This window comes from Pseudopipra pipra, chromosome 7 (genome assembly GCF_036250125.1).
Source record: "Pseudopipra pipra isolate bDixPip1 chromosome 7, bDixPip1.hap1, whole genome shotgun sequence".
Taxonomy (NCBI): domain Eukaryota; kingdom Metazoa; phylum Chordata; class Aves; order Passeriformes; family Pipridae; genus Pseudopipra; species Pseudopipra pipra.
Genome location: NC_087555.1, coordinates 7,956,886 through 7,981,520, shown reverse-complemented (window position 1 = coordinate 7,981,520; position 24,635 = coordinate 7,956,886). Strand labels below are relative to the sequence as shown.

The 24,635-nt window shown below is 39.3% G+C and overlaps 1 protein-coding gene across 4 annotated transcripts in view; it reads right to left on the bottom strand.

The window, feature by feature from the left end:
• PMS1 (PMS1 homolog 1, mismatch repair system component) overlaps window positions 1-24,635 on the bottom strand; it is a 44,809-nt gene that overhangs the window by 6,298 nt on the left and 13,876 nt on the right. For 3 of the 4 annotated variants that reach the window (XM_064660444.1, XM_064660443.1, XM_064660442.1), the window contains 6 exons: window positions 17,627-17,743; window positions 13,829-13,951; window positions 11,808-11,951; window positions 9,705-10,603; window positions 4,742-5,197; window positions 4,060-4,190 (listed from right to left, as the gene is read on the bottom strand). In XM_064660444.1, coding sequence (XP_064516514.1) covers window positions 4,060-4,190; window positions 4,742-5,197; window positions 9,705-10,603; window positions 11,808-11,951; window positions 13,829-13,951; window positions 17,627-17,743 — 1,870 coding nt within the window. The remainder of the gene's footprint in view (window positions 1-4,059; window positions 4,191-4,741; window positions 5,198-9,704; window positions 10,604-11,807; window positions 11,952-13,828; window positions 13,952-17,626; window positions 17,744-24,635) is intronic. The other variant, XM_064660445.1, reaches the window with a different exon arrangement.

Below are 24,635 nucleotides of genomic sequence, written 5' to 3'. Positions count from 1 at the left end.
AATCCTTCTAAAAAGCCCCTCTGTGCTGAGAGCTGCCGAAAAGTAGGAATTTGAACTGCAAAGAATTATCTTTAACAAAGATCAGTGGAGATGCACACCCAATCCAACATGGGAATTACCAAAGTCACCTTCCAAATTAAGGCAGCTGCTCAGATTTTCTTGCTATTAAATAAACAGTCAGTTCTGTAAAACACCCCAAAACCGAAAGGAAATAAGGAATGAACACATGGTCCTATATTTAAGTAACTATTTTAATCTAGGAAACTGTCCTATGAGATGCACAATACCAAAGCAAGGGGTCTGGCATTCCAAATTAGTCTCTGAGTATTACGAATAACTTAATATATGGCAGTGGGCAGCAACTGTCTGGGTCCTTCTCTTGTTTGGCAGAGTATGTGTGGAAATTTAAACAAATAATCAGGGCAACCTACTAGACTAACAGTCCTCTTCAAAGACCACCAGGGGTCAAGGAAAGCCTCTTCTGTGATTAAAACTGCTGAACACCAAACTGGAGGAGCTAAGTTTCTTTTGTTCTTGCTTTGGAAGGTATTTTAGTGCTACCAATGGTATCACAGACTTATTCATATGGAACAACAGAAAGGCTTATTATTTAGCAAGAGGAAATTATCAGAAATACCACTTTCCCGTTCATATTCAAAGGTAAAGAACAGATCTTTTGCTTGTAACATAAAAAAAGGATCTGTCTCAGAAAAAGGAAACTTTCTACCACAGAAAATGAAACTCTTTGCCCAGGATGAAAAAGGGAGCCATGCACTAGTGGCTATTAATAAAAAAATTAACCAGCAGTCAGAGAGGAACACTAATGTGACTATGTCAGGGATGAAGTCCTAAAGGAAAGTACTGACCTTCAAACATACTACAGTGGACCCTGACAGCAAGAAAGAGTTGATAGTTCAGTTGAGAAACAGCAAATACTAGGGCTGATCCAATTAATCAAAAAAGTTGGGAAAAATTGAGTTACAAAGGTATGTGCACAGAGAAAGGGGTTCCAGTGTGCTCCTGTGAATGCTGCCAAGGTGAAACTCTCCAGCTGTCATGGGTTAAGTGCACATTTTTATTCTGGACACCTCTCCATAGCAAGCTGTGCTATGGACACCTCTCCATAGCAATCATTCACCATGCAAAGTAGAACCTCTGGCCCCAAAAATTAACAATATATCCTGAAGAAAAAAATCTTTCTGAAGCAACTTCTAGTTCAACAACATTTGAATTCCCTGCCTTCAGGATGTGTCTGAATTTCAAAAAAACCACAGAAATAAACACTGAATTCAATCAGCGAAAAAAATAATGCTTCTATAAGGATAGTGAAGAAGGTTTTGTGAGACAAACTTGTTCTTACAGAGCTGAGAAATCCTACAGAATACTCAGGTCTAAGTGGGACAAATCACTCCTGGTCTGCAGGTCACTTTCTGTAAAGATTATACAACAAGAATCTATGAACTAAAGAACCCAAATACATAGTGGGATTCCCTGAGAAGGACATATAAGGAATGTTAATAATTAATACCTGTGTTTCTAAAAATCAGCTTTAATAAGTATTTGTAGAAGATAGTGTATTTCAGGGACAAGATTAAATAAAAAAAAGAAAAAGGAGGGACTGATGAAGTATAAATAAAAATCCTTGGGTCAGCTGGAAAAAAAGCTGGGAGAAATTCCATTTGTTTGCTGGTATTTCTACCTTCATCTGCAGTGGTATGCTCTTTTTATACAAGAGGCTGTAACTGCTATAATGTCATCAGCAGAAGCTTATAAACATGACTGACAAGACTCAGATGTTATTAACATTTCACTTGAGTAGTTAAAATAGAAGACTGGGACAAAGAACTGAATTAGATTCCCATTCTTCACTGGGCTATCCGCATGGTACCGATCAAGTCCATGACCGTGGTTCATCAACCTGTACAGTGCAAGAGCAGTTTCCTCACAAGACTTCCTTAAATTTACATCTTAGGAACACTGGAATGGAAGACAGTTACTACTTCCCAGTTACTGTGTCGAGTTCCTTGCTATTATAGTGTACAATTCTGCTTTAAACTAATCAAGCTGTCTTAGAAGTAGTTTCCCATTTGTGCTGGTTTTGGCCAAGATAGTCAATTTTGTTCACAGTAGCCAGTGTGGGGCTGTGCTTTGGATTTGTGCTGCAAACAGTGTTGATAAAACAGGGACATTTTTGTTACTGCTGAGCACGGCTCACGCGGAGTCAAGCCCATTTTTGCTCCTCACCCCACAGCACCAGCGAGAGGGCTGGGTGTGCACAAGGATTTGGGAGGGGACACAGCCAGACTGCTGACCCCAACTGACTACAGGGACATTCCACACCATGGGGCATCATGCTCAGCACAGAAGGCTGGGGGAAGAAGAAGGATGAGGGGGACATTCAGTGTGACACAGTTTGTCTTTGCAAATCACCGCTACCTGTGATGGAGCTCAGCTTCCCTGGGGAGGGTTCAACACCTGCCTGCCCGTGGGAGGCAGGGAATTAATTCCTTGGTTTGTTTCGCTTCTGTACACAGCTCAACCCATGGGTTTTCTCACTTTTACCCTCCCAATTCTCTCCCCCACCCCACTGTGGGGGTAGTGAGTGAGTGGCTGTGTGGGGCTGAGCTGCAGGCTGGGGTTACACCATGACACATCTCCAGTACCACAAGATTGGTCAACAACCCTCTTCTGCTGTTGCTTAGAAACTGTCTTCAAATCTTCAAATTCAATTTATTCACATCCAGTTTACATTAATTAGATTTTGAGCAAATTTACAATATCAGGAGGTAGGGAAAAAAAAGTATGTGAGCAAAAGTGCTAAGACACAACCCCTCTCTCCCATATGTGTCTAGGACCATATCACAGACCTCCTCAGCTTTAATTTGCTAGACTGAACAAACCTTGTAAGAGCTGTCTCTTACAGTACACACTTCATTTCCCTAATCATTCACTCTAGGATTATTACCATGAACACCTCTTCCACAAAGGTTTTGCTATTTATGTAGAGATTTAGTCAGTCAGAAAGAAGTTTCCTTGGTTTTGCTGTGCATGATTCAGTAAGGAAAACAGCTTAGGCTCTGTTCTTCCCAAGAGCCAGCCTCTGAGTGAAGAAGTTGGTCTACATCCCTTTTTTGTACCTACCCTTAAAAGATCCCATATGTTACAGTACATCTGTCATCACTGTACATATGTGGGGATCTGTAACACATGAAGCTATAGCATTTCTAACAGCTCTTATGGTGAATCTTTTCTGTGAGCTGTCAGCTAGGTACTACCCCCAAAGACGCTCCCTTTTCTTGGAATTCTGCTGGAGAATTTGTGATCTGCAGAACCAACACTGGGTGGGTTGCCCCTGGGTTTCCAACAGCATCCCTATAAATTGTTCTTCAGGAAAATGCGTAAATATTTGAGCTCTCTTGCTAAGGTTAAAGGATCTTATACGAAACACATTTATTCTGTGATCAACATAGAGGCATTGAAAAGCATGCTCCCTCAAAAACAAGTCCAGATCAAACTCCATGGAAAAGTGTGGTGATCCTGTGACCACCTCTCTTTGCTGGCCCCTTTGGGCTCTGTGTCACAACTGCGATAGGAAAGTACATCATTAACCAGATCCAGCTCCTCACTGGACCTCCTCAACTGCTCAACAGCAGAAAAATGGTCAGCTAAAGCAGAAGCTTCTGGAAGTAACACCATCTGGAAGAAGATGCCAGGACTAGGGAATTCTCATCAGTTTAATCTATATTGTCAGAATGGCAATAAAGGATACGAGCATCGAGCATTTTGAGAAAAGAATTGAAAGTGAGGAAACCATGGATTTAAAAGCATTCTTCAAAATTCTATTAAAGCTTTCATTTCAGTTATCCATTATCAATGTTCTGTGTAGAAGATTACATTCTTTGCCAAGGAATAAAATCTCAATGTTAAGGAAAGCAGAATGCTAGTGCTTTAAAAGGTAAAGTGATGTAGAATAACATGATCTAAATTAACAATAACTCAAATCATTATATCATAAGAAATAAGCTCAAATACGACTAAAAGATTTTAAAACCATCATACCTTCTATCACTTTTATCTGGAATCCATTTGCTACAAGCCTTGGATCTGATAAATAACCTGATCCATGGAAACTCTGGTAATTCTTCTGCATTTTATAAAGAGCAGCCAAGTACTGAGATCCACCAACAAGACTGCAAAAAAAATCCCCAAAGTGTTAAAACCAAAATCCTTAATGTGAAAATTAAAATTGTGCAAAAAAGACACAGAAAAAGGTAGCAAGTGATAAGGAATGATCAAGACTTTTAGAAGTATTTTGAAAAAGCAATTTGTTTACAGAAACAAAATCAGAACTATTCACATATCTTAGTGAGTGACCAAGCTTAGGCATATGGTAATAATAATTATATCAGCCATTCCCTAATCCATGGATGAAAGTCAGCTACAGTGACACTGTGAAAATGTGGAGCATCTAATTGTCTTCAGGGGGAAAGAGATTTGTCTTTGCTGCACTACCAGTGAAACTGTTCAAAAATCATACTTATTTCAACAGGAACAAGACCGAGTCTGCTCATTACTTCAAGGTAAAAGTATAAAACCCAAAAATCTGTTCCTACAGATAAATGAATGCACAAATAATGATAGAATTAGCAAAGAGGGCCTTACCAGAGTTTACTGTGAATAATTATCAAATGATACTTCAAATAACATACAAAGTTTTGCTCAATATATATTTGTACAGTACCTGTCTGTTAACATAATTGGCTCATCCAGTTTCTCTACTGGCAACTTATGGTTCATCAGTAACCTTTTACATAGCAGGGCTTCTTCCAATCTATATGGATTCAGCAACTTCAGCTTTTTTTCAGTAGCAAATATCCAGACATCAGGACAACTCTGGCGACGGATCAGGAAAAGCTCTTGTTTGTCTGAAACATTTTTCTCCTGTCTCTGAAGGTGACGTCTACAGGAACTCAGAGAAAAAGGCACTGTCACAATTTTCACGGGCTGTTCAAGTTTCCCCTTCTTTTCAATCTGATCATGGAATATCTTGTCAAGCTTCTGCTGGTCAGATGCAGAACTCTTTAGCTTGGCTTTCTGTTTTCCTGTCTCCTTTGCTGGCCGGTGCACTGTCTGGGCACTAACCTTCTTGACCTCTCTGTTGTACCGTTCCTGGTCCTTGGCAGCTTTTATTTCATAACTTAAAAGAGAAAACAAACCAGGAACAGAATCAGATAAAAAGCCCCAAACCCCAACTAACTCCTAACACCTTGAACCAGAAGGTAAGGTAAGAAGGAACAATGTCCCTGGTTCCTTCAAGCATCCACACCAATATGCTTTCTGCTGTGACAGGGATGGCAGGACAACGGGGCCCGTGCCTGTATTACATTACACTTTGAAGACAAGTTCCAAATTTTCCTTCATCATGACAGCCAGCAAAATGTGAATTACTGAAGGGGGAGGTGTAGACTTCATCATATAAAGATCTACATACAGCAAGTTGCTCTTCACCTCAGTCCCCTGTTGCAACCAAATATATAGTTTTGGAAGGAGTTTTGTGTCACAGGCACATCCCGTTCAATTCACAAAGTCACTTAAGCTTCTAGAGCTCCACAGACTTCCAGGGGATTCCACGTGGCCAGGCAGGAGTTTGGAGCTTGAATAATTTCACAAGCCTCAAGCTTTACTTAATAAAAGTATTGATTGATTACAAATGGACTAAAATTAACCACATAAATAAAGTGTAAGAATACAGAATATGTACTATTATCACAGAAGCCTGTAACTAATAAACTTACAGATTTTTCAAAAAGCACTCAATAACAAACTACTCCTAAATGCTGTCTAAATGGTTAAAACATCATTACTTACTAAGCCTCTACAACATGAATGGATTCTTAATGAGTTGATAAATGTCAGGAAGATAGCTAAACTTTTATAGATGCCAGGTCTATGCTTGTCTACAGCATATGAATCTTACTTTTTGAAAGAAAAAGATGTGATTTGCTGAACTTCTTTTTGCCCTTATTTGATATTCTGAATTCTAGAAGGCAATTCAAACCAGCCTGATCTTAATTTAAAAAAGATAGTGCTATCATATATAAGTATTGGAAATAAGTACTTTAGCTGGTCATACTTATTTATTGCTACTTGCTAGAACAGTTTGATTCAATTATGTGTATGCATGCTGGAAAATTAAGGTCAACAAAAGGGTCACCATTTGCAATTAATTATGATGTGCTAGCATTCACATATGGTACCAATATTTAGTTAACTAAAAAAGTCAGCTTAAATAGTTTCTTGCAATAAATCATGTCCTAGAAAATATGGAGCAAACATTAAGATAAAAAACATCTGCTCCTTTTAAAATGAATGGACGAAATCACTTGAACAGAATATTTTTTAAATCCCAAATTCATTTATAGCTTTGACCAGATCAATAAATACTTTGTTTTGAATAGACCCAATTGTAACACAGGAAGATATTTAACTGTAAGAGAACTGAGCTTTCAGTGATACACTGATAATCCAAAATGAAAGCACTTCCAAACAAACTCCAACTTGCCTGTCATTTTAGGCTACCAGAAAAATTCCAGCCTTACAAACTCTGATTGTGAGGGTCTTGCAGATTCATACACATCACTATCAGTGATTTGCTGAGAATCAAGGAAAAACTGCAGGTTTACAAACTATGAGGGAACACCTTTGCCTTTTTAAAAATCCTTCCATAGAGGCAAGTAAAATCAACAAGTGTTACAAGAATAGCTTCTCCTCTGCTTTGGGAATTAAGACTGTAAATTCAAGATCCTTTTCTGAAGCTACAAAACCTAAAGCCAAGGAAATTTGCAAAAATGGGTGTAAGGACAGAGTGGAAGACTAGAATGAAGTCTAGTTAAAAAGGCAGCTTTGCTTTAACTAAAAAAATGGATCCACAATATATTCTTTTCCCCTTGCATCTTAATCCCAAACAAAATATTTAGCATATAACAAAACTCTTTTAACATAAAATGTCTCAGACCTTATAAGACAAATAATCTGAATTTGAGTATTTGGAGCAAACTGTGACAGCAAAGACCACGCTACCTAAAATAATATTTCTCCCAAGGCACAAATATACTCATGAAGAATTACTGCAGAGTGCTGACAAGGCGATTTGTTAGTCCCATGATAAAGTGTGTGTAGCTTTGAACTTTTCCTACACCTTCAGGGTAACTACTCCTGCCACTGTTATGGCACTTGGAGGGATTTCTCCCACTCCTACCTGAGCCTGATATGCAAGAAACATTAAGGCCAGCTGTATTAAGTAAGAGCAGAGTGAGTGCAAGAAATTAAATCCTGGCTTTGCAAAGCAGGGGGATATGTGATGCTGCCAACATGGACATGCATGGGAGCTTTCCTCTTCTATTATAACCTAAAGACCATAACATTTTACATTCCGGTTGTGTAATAAACGCTGGCTTGTTTTGAAAAGGCCATCCTGTGTCACTACGAGACATCTGTTGCTTGTACTATTCCCAAAAGGGATTTAAATTAATTTAGACCTGCTGGAGGGGCCACAGAGAGAAACAGGGATGCTGAAACCATGCACACCCATTGCAAAAGGCATGACTTTATCACAGAAGGATGGAGGGCTGGAGCCCAGGAAATGTGGCGTTGTGCCAGCCAGGACGCACGAAGCTGGAGGTACGGTGTGCTCAGCAGAGCACTGGCACTTGGGCTGCCCTGATTATAGACATTTGCTGTTACCTCTAGGTGGCCCAATTTATCCAGAGTACCTGGTAGGCAAGACTAATGTTCTCTGCCACGAGTCCTTCTGGACTGCTGCTTTGCAGGAGAAGTTGTCTGCGTGTCTCTTCCTATTTGATATTCCCTGAGGCAATTTTAAGAGATTAAAAGTGGAAAGAAGCTGAAAGAATCAAAGCTGAAATGTATGGATACAACTAGGGGTAAATTTTTCATTTGCTTCAACAATCATGGCATTCAATCCTATGTATAAGGAAAATACATAGAGAGAGACTAAACTACATTCAGTCCTACATATAAGGAAAACTTCATTACCAGAGAGGTTTCCTTCCTGAACTAATGCAGAGTTAATCTGTAGGCACACTCTTTAACATAACAGTTGTACCAGGAAAGCAACCATGAAATCCCAAAAGCTAAAGCAGAGCAAATTAAAATTTTCTGAAACAGCTGGCAGAATCTTTTGTTTCATTTCATTAAAAGTGTGAACATAATTAGAGTAGATTTCTACTATTAAATTAATATTTCTGCTTATGCAGAGATGGACAAAATACGTTGTCACATGTATGGTTTTGTGACCACAGTATGTTGCTTGCTTAGTAAGCCTTAAATTAAGTAAATCAGAAGCTAGAAAAAAAGGTTTTACTGAGCTCTGATATAGCTGGTATTCAGAACAAAGCAGATGTTTTGAAAGAAAGTCAAGAAGTCAAGGAAAAAGATATATAACAGTAATTCAACAGGTATGGCTTCTCTTTCTTAACATTCTCCTAATCAAATCTCTCATTGGTGTTAAAATTACACTTGTTTAGCTAGTACAGTTTCCTTTTCAATGGTCTTTAATTCCCTTCTCCTTGCTCCCACAATATGAAGAAAACATATTTTCACACCACTTACAATGAGTTTGTTCTTCAGAATCAAATTTTCATCTCCCAAACTTTCTGCTACAAATCATGATATGCATTCAAATCAATTACATGCAAAACTACTGAAGAACAACTTCTGTTTTTCCTCATCTGTGTGATGCCCTACAGTGTTTTACAGTTTAAAAAGTTACAAACAAAATGTTGAAGGTTTTGTGTTTCTTTTTTTTTTTAACTGTCTTAAAATGTCTCAAAATCTGTTATTAATTCATCTTTTACCATAAGGTAAGTTCCATATGGAGGACAACATTACCTAATATTTTAACTAACCCAACCTCAATCCCAAATTAGCCTAAAATATTTTCCTTTCTCAACCTGGCAGATGGTTTTCAAAAACTCAGTGACATTTTGTTTTAGAAAAACTATGGAGTTTAACTGTTCACATTGTAATGTAGAAAGCAACTTGGTCTTGTTTGAAACAAATTAAAATGCAAATTGTACTGTATTCTCTGAACCAGCACTAGAATAGCTCTTAAGGGGAAAAGGTAATTCCTTCTGTCATTTGACTGGGTTTTACAAATACAATTCTAAGGTAGCCTGGGTTGGGAGATGTACTAAATTTAGAGGAAAGGACTTTACCAAATGTTCAAGGACTAAAGATCCTAAAAAAGAATTCTCACTTGCTAGCAGTAAAGTTGGAAAACCTCTGGAGGAACTACATATATTATATATATCCATCACCGTGGTTTTCAAGGACAAATCATGAGGAGTGACAAAGCAAAGGCAGCCCTCAGAAAACAGAAGTCTGCAGGATTCACACAGTATGCTTTATTGCCTGTCATCTCTAAATAACCACTCAGCAAAACTGTCCTACCCAACTGCTCCATGGCACAGGGGCAAAATGAGTAACTCAAATCAGCAGTGAACAACTGCACACAGCATAAGATGGCAACTCACAACACTGATGCTGATTTTAAAAAGTCAAAAATCTTTTTCTGTTCTGTTTTTTTTCATAAATAACTGGAAATTTACAATTTTTTTAATTCATTACAAGGGACTCTTTGGTAGCTACCATATTTAGAAGCAAGTCACAGTCTGAATACTTACTTCTTTTTTTCCTCTTCACTCAAATTCTTCCACTGCTCTTCAATCTTCAGCAGAATGTCTGCCATGCTGCTCTTTGGATTATCACTTATCAATTTTGGACGACATTCGTTAGTGAAAATTTCAAATGCAGACTTTGCTTTCTTTATTATTCTCCTATTAATTAAGTCATAAGCTGTCAGATGTCCGAATTTTTCACTTATCAAATTTTTTTTCTTTATGCTTTGATTTGAAATTTGTGGATCATTGCTTTGTTGAGCAGTGCATTCTTTTTGCTTACTAATCGTTCCTCCAACTTCAGGCATCAAAATCTTGACAGGTTCCAGTTTGTCTCCTAGACTGTCTTTAAACACACTTCCCATACTCCAACTATCAGCAGAGATTTCAGGTAAGTCTTTAGGGACTGAGGCTTCCTCATTTTTATCTATTTGATCAGTATTATCAAAACTCAAAAGATGCTCATCGTTGGCCTTTCTAGACTTGGGGTCCACAGGAACACTGTTCCTTTGAATATCAGTCCTATTTTGTCCATTCTGTTCCTCCTCACACAATAAATTTAAGGAACTGTCTGGAAAGGCATCACTCTTAGAAGCCCCTCTCTCGTCCAGGCGACTCTGTACATTATCAGCACAAGGAGTCTGATGATTTAAGCAGATCTCTGTGTTTTTTACTGCTTGACAGTTTTGCACATCACTGCTGAGTGAAAGGAATGAAGTATGAGCATGTAGCTCATCGTTTCCAGATGGTCCCATTTCATTACCAACCACATCTGTTTGTTCTGTTCTAGGAACAAACATGTCTGCTGAGGTAACATCTGTTTTATTACTTTCACCAGGGACTGCAGCAGGTAGTGGCCCATACAGAGATTTCAACACATTTTCAACTGCAAGTAAGACAGATTCCTAGGGAAAAAAAAAAAGAAACAAAACAGAAAATACACACAAGTGCACCTGAAAATGTAACTGACAGATGCTGAGAATACAGAAAAATATTAAAAAAGTTATCTTATTCAGATTGTTATCTGGACAGATTATTGCATTTCAATTGTTTACACACACTCAAAAAGACTCAACTGGACACCTCCAGGACCAAATATTTTGTGATAGGTATTCTGCTTTACTAGTTTACTCTGATATCACAAAATCACTTAATTGCTTTCTTTACAACAGGGTACTGACTGATTAAACCACTATCAGGTAAAGCTATTCCTACTTCCTTTGGAATTAGAAGCTTACAGTCAAAACAGGTGCACCAGCAACATCCCATTCCATGCAAGTGTGTCTGTGTAGGTGCTTCTATTGTACATGTTTCCAAAACAGCTTTGCACCAAATGATGGAAATTAAGAAGGAAAAAACCACCCAAAACTGTACAAAATAGAAATAAATTTTAAAAAAAAAGGGAAAAAGAAAACCCAACCCTTTTCCTAATGCCAAAGGAAAACTAGATCAAATGTGAGAATGCTGTGTTAATTTTCATACAAGTGGCACTTAACAGGCAGTACATTTACAAGACTGACATAGGCAAATACAAAAGGTTTTTTGTGAACACCGTTAACATACTGGTGTGACTACCTACATTAACTTTGAATAAGCACCTTATTACTAATGTAGTCTTCCTAATTTCTCTGGCACTTAATTGATGTCATTAATAATCTATACACATAATGGCAAAATAGTGGTTTGATGAGAAATCAATGCCCCTCCTGTCCACCCCCCTTAATGTATGTAGTGTTTAAATAGTGATCACTTAGTGTAGATATATGAAGTATGAGATTTATGTAGGGACATGTATCATGATTCTATTTAGCCACCCTCACTATCAAGGCGTCTGAAAAGAAAGTGCTACACACATATATCTGACAGCATAAAAATCTGAAATCAACTGGGAAATTAATTTTGAATAATTCTCCACTTATCCTGTTCAGTACTTTTTGATCAAAACAGTCCTGTGACAAAGGCAAGCTATCAAGTAACTAAAAAAAAAACCAAAACAAAAAAACCCCGGAGGCACTGTTTATCTTCCAACTTTTGTGTAGTCCCCAAAGCCATTATGCTTACATAAGTAAAAGGCTGACAACTCAAAAACAGGGTAAAAATCTTAGTTACCTTATAATGCAGCAAAACTTGAGTTTTATCAGGTGTTACATTCACATCCACAGCAGAGGTAGGTACAGTAATATTCAAAAAGAAAACAGGATATAAACGAGCACAGTCCTTGTGTGTCATCATACTGTAGTATTGTCGAATTAACTACAGATTGATTTAATAGAGAGGTGTCAGTAAAGGCAATAAAACAGACAAAAAGGCATAGAAACAAAATCTGACATTATAAAAGGATAACTGGTTTGTTGGTTTTGTTGCTTTTTTAAGTTAAAGGAATGCTAAAAAGGTTATTATATACAGGTATGCCAGAAAAAAATCACCAAAAGGGCAGTTGCTGGTGGTTTCCATGTCTCCACAGATAAATTTAAAAAAAAAAAAAGGAACAATTCCAAGATATTAGTGGACATTCTAATGAACGTATTGATTGCACCTGGAAGAAAAGATATTGGTGTGCCCAATGGATGCAACTGGGATGCAATGCAATGGATGGACTTCAATTTCGATGTTTCTTTCCTCAATCACCAGCAATACTACTGGTTGTTTTTTAAAGAAAACTGACTCATACAGCATACAACCACACCGCTGTCTCTTGCAGTCCAAATAAAGTCTGTTTGAGAAAGTAGCACTTGGACTACAGACCTGCTCTTTTCCCAAAACAAGACCAATTTGTTCCTTTTATTAACGCAGTTATAAATTTACAGCTTTTCTCAAACTCTTCTTGTTCTTACTATTTTCTCTATAATACTCCTAAAAACTCCTCCAAAAGACTACAAAAATATTCAGTTGTTTCAGAATTTTGGTGGTGTTAACTACAAGGACCAAATAAAAGATCCTTGCGTTCCCCTCTAGTATCCTGGATCCCTCCTCCCACAGACATACATACTGGAGAAAAGAATATGTTAACAAGACCAAAAAAAATTGAAGGTGTAAAAAATGATTAAAATTTAATTTTTCATTCATAAATATTGTTTAAATAACATTGAATTTATTGAAATATTTTCAAGTTATTTTAACCTTAATATTCCCACAGTCTGTCCTCAGCTGGCACTGAACTGTAGTAACAAGAGGTCCACCAGCACTTCTTCCCCACACATAGCATGGAGCTAAAAGTGATGTATAGCTTGTTTTCCATGTGGGTCATTGTAGTTTTACTTTGTATGGTAGTATGCTGAATCCCACCTTGAATCCAAGCTTTTATGCTCTGGTTAAAAGAACCTTATCTGTCTGGGATTCAAGCTGAGCTTTGAACTCCCAGAAGAAACAAGCAAACCATATTTTGTGTGGAGATGGACTAGCCTTCTTTGGCTCTTAACATACCAACACAGGTTCAGGGTTTACACCTACAGAGCTTTGCTTGCCAACTGAAAATAACTTCATTGTCTCCACCTTAAAAGCTACACGGACACTTTGGCATGAACGTGATTTTCTTTCCTGGCGATGGCAAGGATTAGGACAGCAAGGCTGCTCCAAGTGAAGTGCTCCAAGGTTCAGTAGTGACAGAAACCCAAGAGTATCAAATTCTGCCTACACAATGCTCAGCTGTAGCCAATGCTGCTGCACTATCACTTTCATTTCTACCCAGTGCATACACAAATTTAAAGGGAAAGGATGGGTGTTCGCTTGACAAGCCCACAACAGAAGTGGACAAAACAAAAACTTTACAGAAGAATTATCTTACAGGAAACTACATAAAGTTCCCTTATGGGAAATTGCACAGGTGATTTCTGCAGGCTAATACAAAGAAAGAATCAACTGTTCTGGTCTCTTGCATAGAGCATCTGAAATAACCTTTCTTTTAAACAGCCAAAAACGTAACCTGCAGTGATGGGGACTGCAGCAAATGGAATAGAACTGAGGCACCAGCAGCATCGGATTTGTGGAAGGAGTTTCTGTTGTAAATGCCAGTATCTTCACCTGTAGCACTCTATTTTATGTGGGAAAAAGGTTGTAGATTGCCTATATATCTCTGTCCTCCAAGAAATCACATTTCTGTTCCTTGAATTAAAAGCTATAAAAGATATTACCTTAAGTATTTCCTTCTGAAGAACTGGACGATTATTTATAAAAATGAAACTCCTTTCTGAACTTGAAAGACTTGTCAAAGAACTATCTGATTCAGCTTTTGGGAGAAATCCAGAAAGATTTATCTGCAATGATAAAACAAATACAGTGCAAAAGTCTTTTGGAGAAACCAAAAAGGTTCTTTGAGAGGTGAGATCTTAAAAGGCAATTGTACAGGAGTCCAAGCCATTCAAATGCATGCACTGCTTCTTGAAAGTTACAATATAAAAAAATAAACACACTCAAAGAAAAAAAAAAGAGGTTGAGAAAGACGGGTTCATATCTATTTTCCTCAACCAACTGACTGGGATATTTCCCATTGGGACAGCCAGCTGCAGCAGGATGCTTCCTGCAGCTGAGGGCTGGGGAGAGCCAGGCCAGCAGCTTTAGGTTTGCTGGCTGTGGGGTTGCCCTGCACAAGCTAAAGGCACGCACTGCTGCCCAACCTGGCCCAGGAAGCAGTGAACTACCCCTACAGGGAAAGCCCAAAACACACAATCCCCCCCTTTCTACACACAGGGCACCTTTAAATAGCCTGTCACAGGGCATTTATTCAGGGCACCTAAATTTACCTACGCCACCTGTATCCAAATCATCTGACTCTCAAGAGTGCTGAGCACCCACGATTCACAGGCTGCAGCAGAACCTGTGAGCACACAGCACTGCCAGGGAACCTTGGAAACAACACATGATTTGTGTACCTAACTTGAACTCTGAGTTTTAAGATTTTTTCTGTCGAGATTCTTTAACAGGGTTTTTTAGGTCAAAATACAGCCAACGACTTGTGCTGCCTGTCCCACCACTTCCCCCTCTCCCTCACCAGGCAACTCTCAAACTGTTGGATCAATTTCAAATCAATCTGATAAAGAAGCAGAAATCCCAAAGATATCATATTTCCACAATTCCTGTGATAACTTACAGCTGTTTGGAGAGGATAGCCTCAGAAGAATGACCTTACTAAGGAAAAGGCAATTGCAACTTTTCAAAAGCCAGGACCCATCAGCAGGCAAGAAGTGACATGCTGGCCAGCCCCACACATCACCCCATTGCCACCTGCCCAGACTGATAGTGAAGGACCACTGAGGCATCATGAAGATGGAGATTTTGGAGATATGGGAAAGTCTGGAGAATGTTCTGGTAGCAGGGTGGATCACTGAACACAGAAATGAGACCTCATTAGCTCTGCTTTTGGCAGAACCCCTTGTATTTACTAAAATCCAAATTATCATGCTTTTGAAACGGAATTTGAAATCCCTGGGATTTGGCCTGTCCTTCCCATTCATCTACGTCACAGCAGCTCTCTGTTCATGTGCTCCCTTATTCCCTGGTGACCTTGTCACAAGCATTCTGTGCTAAAGCTGGCGTGTTCAGGTCAGCAACGTCGTGCAGAACCAAACACCACTGGTCAAGTTGAAGAGGTCTCAAATATCTGTTGGGTGATTATCAGAAAACAACATGCAGCACTTCTAGATTTTATTCTGCAGCTTTAGCATATCCTCCCTGAATGTTCCCCTTCTGTGCTTCAAGTTACTTTTCTAATTCACAAATATTTGTAAAAGTCTTTCACTTCGAACAATATTTTTATATACAGAAAACATTAAAGCAAAACTGAAAATCTCTGAATAACTCATTTAAGAAGGTGCCAGATTTAGAAATGGCTGACTGCTGTTACTATTTAAAGCCATGCAGAGTATCAGTACGAAAAGTTATCCACAATTTATAAAACTTGTCTTATTAGAATTTTCAACTATGAAAGTATATGAAGTATAAAGACAAAATTACAAAGACTGAAAAATACCACAGAATCTTTGATTTCAAATTAGATCAACTGTTTTCAAAATTAATGTTTTGATAAAAAAACCAACTTATACACGTATCAAAATATATCTGTGATGAGTGGACAGCAGAATGCTCTTAACAGTTATTTTTTTCCCTGTGGCACATGTATCTGCTTAACTTAACCTTTATAGAAAAAGAAGATACTAGGAAAATTTCCTGTGTGAAAGTTTTCAGCCCAGATAAATCTATCCATTTACAAGACAGGGGACCTGAAAAGCATAAATGCTGTTTAGTACATGTAAAAAGTTGTGCCAATTTTTTATTTTCTTAGTTTTCTTTTAATTTTACAAGTAGCTCTGGAGTTTGCATGCTTTGGAGTCAACTTGAAATGTGTTCTTGTTTCATTCAGTGTTCACAATGGAGATCTTTTGAAGACCAGTCTTTAAAATCCCTGGATCAGCAAAATTAGTTTTGTCTTCAGAGCAGACTTTGCAACAAAGGAATATGAAGCTACACAATGAACAAGTAGGAGTTAACAGAATGAAAGAGCTGCCCTCTGGTCTGTGCACTGAACGAGGCATGGATCTAAATGGGAAGGAAAACTATGCCTTGTCCTTAAACACCTATTCCAATACCTGTACTCAAGGGAGGAAGAAATGGCTACACAGGCAACTTAATTCTGTCATTTTATAGTGTTTGGCTGTTTAGTCTAGAAATGTCCATGGTTTCTGAACGTCAATTTGTGCGTGAGCATTATGCATGGATCACTTCTACACCTATAAATGATGCACGTGGTATTTTACACACTATTTAGAGACAGAGGGAGAGATGGAATGTTCTCCCACTTCTATTCAAGGAATATGGATGCCTCATGATATAGCAGGGAAGTAATGTGAGAACCTGAGTGCCTCCTTCAAGCTAGTCCCTTCTAAATACCCCCATGTCTTCCCTTTGGAGCCCCCTGCACTTGCCCTGTGGGCACATCCAAGCTACATTCAGGTAAGAACAGCTCTGGATGTTCTGTCAGACATAAGCAATTAAAGTCACAAGAAGTGACTTTGCTTTCTTCTCCCTCATTTCACTGCATTTTTGCTACAAGCATTCTGAAAAACTCAAAATTTAAGTCTGAATAATGCTATTAAACTGTAATACAAATATGTAGTCAGACTTTTATTAAAATCTGAATAATGCTGCTAAACACCATGCTGAATGGAGCATTCCTAAGTTGTGTTTAACAGCCATTGTGACTTTACACTGATTCATCTCATCTGTGTGACTGGTCAAGATTTATTATTATAAGACACAGAAAAATGCAACTTAGAAGGTTCCATAGTAGCAAGACTCCCCTTTACAAAAGTGTCTTCAACAAAAATGGAAGGTGAATAAAAAATTTTTGAAAACATTGGACAAAAGGGAGTATCATGGGGAGTTCCCTCTTTTTCAACAAGGGCAAAGGAAGCCAAGTGCACTGAATTTTCTGGAAACTAGCAAGTTAGTTCCTTGAAATACATGTTTGGTGGAAATTTTGCATAACTTGCCTTCTAAGTACGTGTTTCTTTTGCTTCTCAGGTGCCTCTCACTGAAACTGAGGGATCCTCTTTAGAGTGCAAGGCTAAGAGGCCACGAAGATGAGAACGATCTAAATGCTTAGATATTAATCAGAGCACAACCTGCCTGTGGGCCAGGAATCCCAGCCTGGACAGCTCTGAGCAATCAGCAATTCTGCATTTGTCATCACAACTGTTTTTACTGCCATTTGATCAGTGCCACATGAGTCCTGATGAGATGATTCTTGGAGTGGATTTTCAATCACCAAACCAATTAATTTTACGGAGAGGACAGTAACAGAAGCAAATGCATTAATCAGATGTCAGTCTGGGGATACATCCTCTTTTTCAAAGTCCCCTTCTATTTGAATATTGACTTAGCTCTCTTCATTGACAGGCTTTAAGTGAATTTGGGAGAAGGAAGTTTAAACTCACCTCAGGATATTCACAGCAGTGCTGAAAAGGTACCATACTGCCCATAACGGCTGTTCCCAGAACTGACATACAGGCCATTTTGTGATCTGACACCCTGGTCTTCTGCCAAATAACTGCCTGAAACAAATGGCACGGAGTCAAATTTTTGACATTATATTTGTTGAACTCAAGTCATGTCTATGAACATGCATATGCAACTGCACACACACTGTATATGTAACATTCTGTACTTTGACCCTCTGAAAATCACAACTTTCAGTGTTAACCGACTCGATAGGGTACTTTTTGGCATGTCTTCTCATACTGTATTACTTATTTAGACTCAAAGCAATTGGAAAACTAAGCAAAGCTTGTATTTATGGATGTTACGTGGCTAATCTGGACTTCTGTACCTGAAGCAATTGCTAAACACAAATCAATACAAACACTACTTCTCCTCTTCAGTACACAACAGTAGGCTTTGTGTTTTTACTAAGCATATAAATTGAGGGTTTATGATGTGTCTCTAACATGGTGCTCAACATTTGAAGTTGGGCACTGCAATGCCTGTTACTTATACTGAAGAGAAAGGCTGTTTTGGTAGAGATCAGGCTATTACCTGTCCACTCATAGTCCTCACCTGGATATTCTAGGTCTGTGACAAGCCTGCTGTTTAGAAAGGAAAGCAGTTATTTGTCTAATGAAAACTTTGTAAAAGTTAGAAGGATGAAGGAACAACTGCTCTATTTGCTACATGTCTTGGAATACTATTGCAAAGACTTGATAAGTACAATAAGGCAAAGTGAACTTGAGCTTGCAACAGAAGTTACCTGTCAAGTCCACTCATGGATACAAAAAGTATTAGCTACTTTGGAAGGTGAAATTTTGTCTCTTGCTAATGACAAGTCCTATACCACACAGTCACAAATTTAGCTGAATATGCTGATTCAACAATAAAAAATGATTTCCTTAGTTGGTTTTCTGCTTCTATGCAACAGACTTACATTCAGGTCCACTTTACTTTTGTCAGTGTTAGATGCCTGAGTGCATTTCAATGTGCAACCTTCACACACAAAAGAAAAAAAAAATTCAGCAAGTTGTATTTTAAATCAGATGTTACAGTGCTGCTAAAATTTATGTTTTCAGTAGGTGCTAGGTGTCCAATGAATTCAAAACGAGTTCACAGTATTCTGATACAGGATGTTAACTGAAAGTGTCGTGGGAGAAAAAAATACACAAGCACCCATCTCAAGAAATGCAATACATAGCCTTAAAATTCCACCTGTCCCGTGGGATATTTGCTGGCCTTCAGGGGTGAATTCCACAGAAGAACACAGTGCTCCAGTAAAATGATACTCCCCTCCTACAGGACAGGTGGAATTGTAAAGCTTTGAGACTGCTGAGCCTAAACTATTCCCCAAATCTTTAATTTTCCATTTCCACGTACACTCTGCAGCATTTGTGAAGTGGGGCTCTGCAGTCCTGCCTGAATCTAATCCAGCTCCTAGACACTGGCCTGACAGCCCTGTGCACATGCTGGATCACAGCTCAGTCATCCTGGAGCGAGCCTGAACCCCTTAAAACATAAAGGCCAATTTACGTCAGGGAGGGCAGCAAATAGACAAGGGGGAGAAGGAGAAAGGAGCAGGCAGAGCCACGGGCTGGGTGTCCACAGCTCTGGCAGGGAGTCCCCACCGTGCTCCAGCAGCACAGAGGGGGAAAGGACAGCCCGGGGCTGCCCAAGGCATGCTGCCTCTCAGCCTCTCTCCTCTACACCTGCTCTAAGTCTCCTCAAAGATATTTTGGAGTGATGAAAGAATCTGTCCTCTTCTTTAGAGCTCCTCTTATAAAACATATCCTGTACTGCTTCTATTTTAAAATTGATTACTTAAAATGGAAACACAAAGTGCCAAGCGATTTTTTCTTTACTGGATATATTTTAAATTAAATGCATGTGACCAAACTGAGAAAGACACTTGTTATATGACTAACATAAACATCATGCTGTTTATTTTAGGTTATGCTAATGTAAGGCTGCAGGTACAGATATAAATCTTAGCTGCTGATTAATGCAAGGTTATTACACTGCTTGACCCGCTAAACGGCTGATACTCAGAACTGTGAAAAGATCACTTGAGTAAGGTGGAAAATGAGAACTTATTAAATGTAAACTTGCTAAAAGTAGATACTGTAATAAGTTCAGACTAGCTTTTCAACTAGTCATATATTTATCAGATATTAATACTCAGTACTACAGACATACTTTTAGAAAATAGTTACCACTGTAGATTAAATTAAAGCTTATGTACTAAAGAGGCTAGGCAATTTCCAATTTCTGTATTCCTAATTTCTACATTACATGAACACAGAATACAGTGTGTATTCACTTTTAGCCCTGACGGCACATTATGGAGCAACAACACAGGAAGAGCTAGTAATTTAAAGAAAATTATTTTTCTAGACTCTCCAGATGTATCAACAGGCATCAAAAAATTCACAGAGAAACAATGCCTGTTCCACTTATTTCAGAAAGTGCCTGTTTCCGTGAGGTTCCTGCAATACCCTATTTTTTTAACCTTACTTATACCCTTTAGTTTAGCTAAAAATACACCCCCCACACACCCCCGAAATTTTTTTTCTAGGTCATATAAAGCGGGTGTCGAGGATGAGCCAAGGAAGAATCTGACTCCAGTCAGTATGATGACGCTGCAGAAACAGCCCACTCAAAGATATATTATTACATATGCCCCATCTTGGGTTTCGTAGAGCCAGCCAAATATATCCCACCTCTCTCCTTGTTTCATTGAAGGGGATTGCACGATCTAGATATTACAAAATGTCATCAGGTGTATAAAATCTACTGCACATGTACAGAAGATAAGTAGGTCTGTTTGTACCTATTTCTCTCCATCCCATGCAGCTCTAGGATATGCATACTTTGTGGAGGGTGACAATGTACATTTCAACATACATGATACTATGACTGCATGCACACATGGAGTAGGCATCCATTGTTTCAGGATGCATATATAGAGCCCAGAAGGATTCCTTGAAAAATGTGTCATGAGTGGAGAAAGATTCACCCTCTTCCCACTGGGGTCCCTGGTATTATGGCACTAAGGAGAATTAAGAGCTGCTCAATATTTTTCTCCTCAAAGACACCAAGGAATGACAGAGAAAAAAATGCAGCCACTCCACATCCCTAACTATCCTTCATATTTAGAACTTCTATCAGCAGCTACAGTGATTTTCCATCACAGACAAAAGGAAAACCTTAATTAGAGCTGAGGACTGGATGCTGTTTCCAACTGCGCCTACTTCAGTACAACTGTGACACTACAAGTTAAACCAACCCATCCCATTATTACTCCTTAATGGCAGTAACTTAACAAAGTAGACTTTTACTACCCAGAAACCACATATTTTCTTAATTTGTTTTGTGACAATCATATCCTCTAATAAAGCTTGAGGGTGTAAAAGTCTAGGTGAGCAAGCAGTTGCACATGAACTGCAGGCTGGGAATGTAACTTGGGTTAGCTCTGTAAAAGAGAACTGTATTTCACAGTCTCTCTAATTTTTACATGCTTCCAAATTCCTGTCACCCTGGCATCTCTTTGGGCCAGTACATTCCTTAGCCTTCTTGACTTAAAACCTAATAGCTTATCAGGCTTCAGATGAAAGCAATGCTGCCTACCTGTTGAGAGTAAACAAACAGGAACAAAGCCAGGCAGCAATATCTCAAGTTTGAATTCAGTCCAAGGGAAACCAAAAGACATCACACAGCAGTCCATGTACAATGTCTAGAGTCATTTCAGCTTAATGATGCACAGACACCTAGTCTTTAGGGCTGGCACATTCTCTGCTGTGAAAGAAAACCTATCAGCTAAGATCAAGAAGAGATCAAGTCTTAACCACATTCTTTAGAATCCCAGCCTTGAAAGTGTTAATGTTTTTCAACTCCATGCCATAATTGGTGTCCTGTTTTAAAACCAGTGGTAAGTTACCTCACTAAAAGAGAGCCCTTACATAAACCTCTCTTGAAAACAGAAATCACAACCGTTTTTTTCAATTTAGCTTACAGAACAATTATGCAACTAATCAGAACTATTTTCCCCATATATTTTATACTTGCCCCTAAGGAATCAGTTGTCCCCTCCATTCCTTAAGTGATGGTGGGACAACTATTAGTGAAGATATGCAGTAAAGAAACTCAAGACACCACTTTTCCACTCATTGGATGCAGCTGACATACCTGTCTATCCCATGGGCATCAGACATTACAGCTATCAAGGGGATTTGCTGAAAGACAGTCATGTTCCACGGCACTGCTCATCCTACAGATTCCAGTGTATTCGTTACTCAGATTTCCCTTTCGTGATACAAGAGCACCTTCTCAATGAAAAGGCTTTCCTGAGCATGACACAGTGGAGAAATGCTCGGATTTGAGAGCTGGGAGGTAAGTTAGGAGAGGAGCTAACAGATATTACAAGGAGCCAAGGATCTTCATCTGGTAACACCTGTCTTTAAAGCCTTTCAAGAATTAGAGACTACTGAGAGTTACAAGTTTTTTGACTGCTTTAACCACACATGTTCAGCTGTGGGTGTTCAGAGAACCTTATCTTCTCTTATGATCAGGTGACACACCTAGTGGATGAGGGAAAGGCTGCGGATTTTGTGTACCCAGACTTCAGTAAAGCCCTGGACACTGTCTCTCATAGCATTCTCCTGGACAAACTGGCAGTCCATGGCTAGGACAGGTACACTCTTTGTGGGGTAAAAAACTGTCTGAATGGCTGAACCCAGAGAGTGGGGGTGAGCAGAGTTAAATCCAGTTGGCAGCTGATCACCAGTGGTGTTCCCCAGGGATCAGTATTGGGGCCGGTCCTGTTTAATATCTCTATCAATGATCTGAATGAGGAGATCAAGTGCACCCTCAGTCAGTTTGCAGGCAAAACCAGGTTGGGTGGGAGTGTTGATCTGCAGAGGATTCTGGACAGGCTGGCTGGATGGGCCAAGGCCAACTGTGTGACGTTCAACACAAGCAAAATGCCGGGTCCTGCACTTCGGACACAACAACTCCCTGCAGTGCTACAGGCTGGGGAAAAGAGGCTATTAAGGTGCCCTGTGGAAAATGGCCTGAAGTTGCTGGTTTACAGCAGCTGAACATGTGCCAGCAGCGTGCCCAGGTGGCCAAACAGGTCAATGGCATCTTGGTTTGCAGCAGGAATAATGTGGCCTGAATAATGTGAAGTGATTGTCCCTCTGTACTCGGCACTGGTGTTGTGTCCAGTTCTGGGCCCCTCACACAAGAAAGACACTGAGGTGCTGGAGCATGTCGAGAGAAGGACAAAGATGATGGTGGAGCATCTGGAACACAAGTGTGATGAGGAGCAGGTGAGGGAGCTGAAGGCGTTTATCCTGGAGAAAAGGAGGCTCAGGGGTGACCTTATCACTCCCTACAACTTACCACTCTCACGTGGGGGTCGGCCTCTCCTCCCAGGCAACCAGAGACAGGACAAGGGGAAATGGCCTCAAGCTGCACCAGGGGAGGTTCAGGTTGGATATTGGGAAAAATTTCTTCACTTAAAGGGTGGTTGAGCGTTGGAACAAGCTCCCCTGGGAAGTGGTGGAATCACCATCACTGGAAGTGTTCAAAAACTGAGTAGACATGGCACCTCACAATATGGTTTAGTCGGCATGGTGGTTTTCGGTCAAAGGTTGGACTTCATGATCTTGGAGATCTTTTCCAAGCTTAATGATTCTATTAAAAGGTTCTTCCCCCAGGGGGTGGTTGGGCACTGGAACAGGCTCCTCAGGGAAGTAGTCACAACACCAAGCCTGACAGAGTTCAACAAGCATTTGGACAATGCTCTCAGGCATGTGGAGGGATTCTTGGGGCTCTCCTGTGCAGGACCAGGAGTTGAACACGATGATCCTTGTGGGTCCTATTTAACTCAGGATATTCTAAAATTCTATTAAAATTCATTTCCATAGCAGGAGGAAAAAAAATAAAACCTCCTAAACAATTAAACTTCTGCCAAAAACCAGTTTCCAATCCAAATATGTCATTCAGAGGATGTACAACATCACAGTGAATTCTATTTAAATAAATGGGAGGTTTAAAAGTCTTTTGTAAAATAGTAGTTAACAAAAATAACATACCTAACTGTGACTAAGTACATTGCTAAGGAAGAGGGAAAATTCCCATGCAGCTTTGGAAACATCCTTTTTCCACTAACCTTTTTTTAAGCTTACAAAGTGAGTGCAAAAGCTTTGCAAGAGCTAAAGGCACATCTCAGATTCTGCAACACACACTGCATATGTGAAACAGTAATTGTTTTGAGATTTCAGACATATACTGGGCTGTCATTTGAAAAAAGTGATGGATGAGAAACTGGAAACCTCAAGGAATTAGTAATAGGATATAAAGCATTTCACCTCTAGGTCACCAGTTCAAATTCAACCAGGTTGGTAGTGACCAAAAGTAGTTACCATCTGGCAGCTGTTCTCTGGCTGATGTAAATTGAGTTGAGGGTCTCAGCGCATTTCCTAGTGGACAGGTGTCCTCAGCACAAAAAAACACCATAATTAACTCTCTGTTTGGCTTTCTCAGCAAAGCCACTAAACAACGAATAGAAGCAAAGACTGAGCTGTATTCCAGGTCAGCATGAAAGCATGTTGGCTGCAGAGCACTGCAGATTCTTAATCATAATTCCTCTTTATATTTTCAGACACGCAGATTAGGGAGGGACTTAATTTATCATCATTAAATGGAGTGGCTTTTCCAACTCAAGACAGAGCTCATGTGCTGCTATTTCTGCGCAATACAGATTTATTTTCAACATGCAGCTACAGCAGAGTTTGGAATCGCAGTGAATGAGTGAAAAGTATACTGACATTATTAAAAATGGTAAATTTACCCTAACGCACTCACTCTGTCTCAAAAATCCACACTTACTACAGAGGACAGAGACACAGAAAAATCCCTTGGGTTGGGATTATTTGATACAAATTATTGGTTAAGATTATG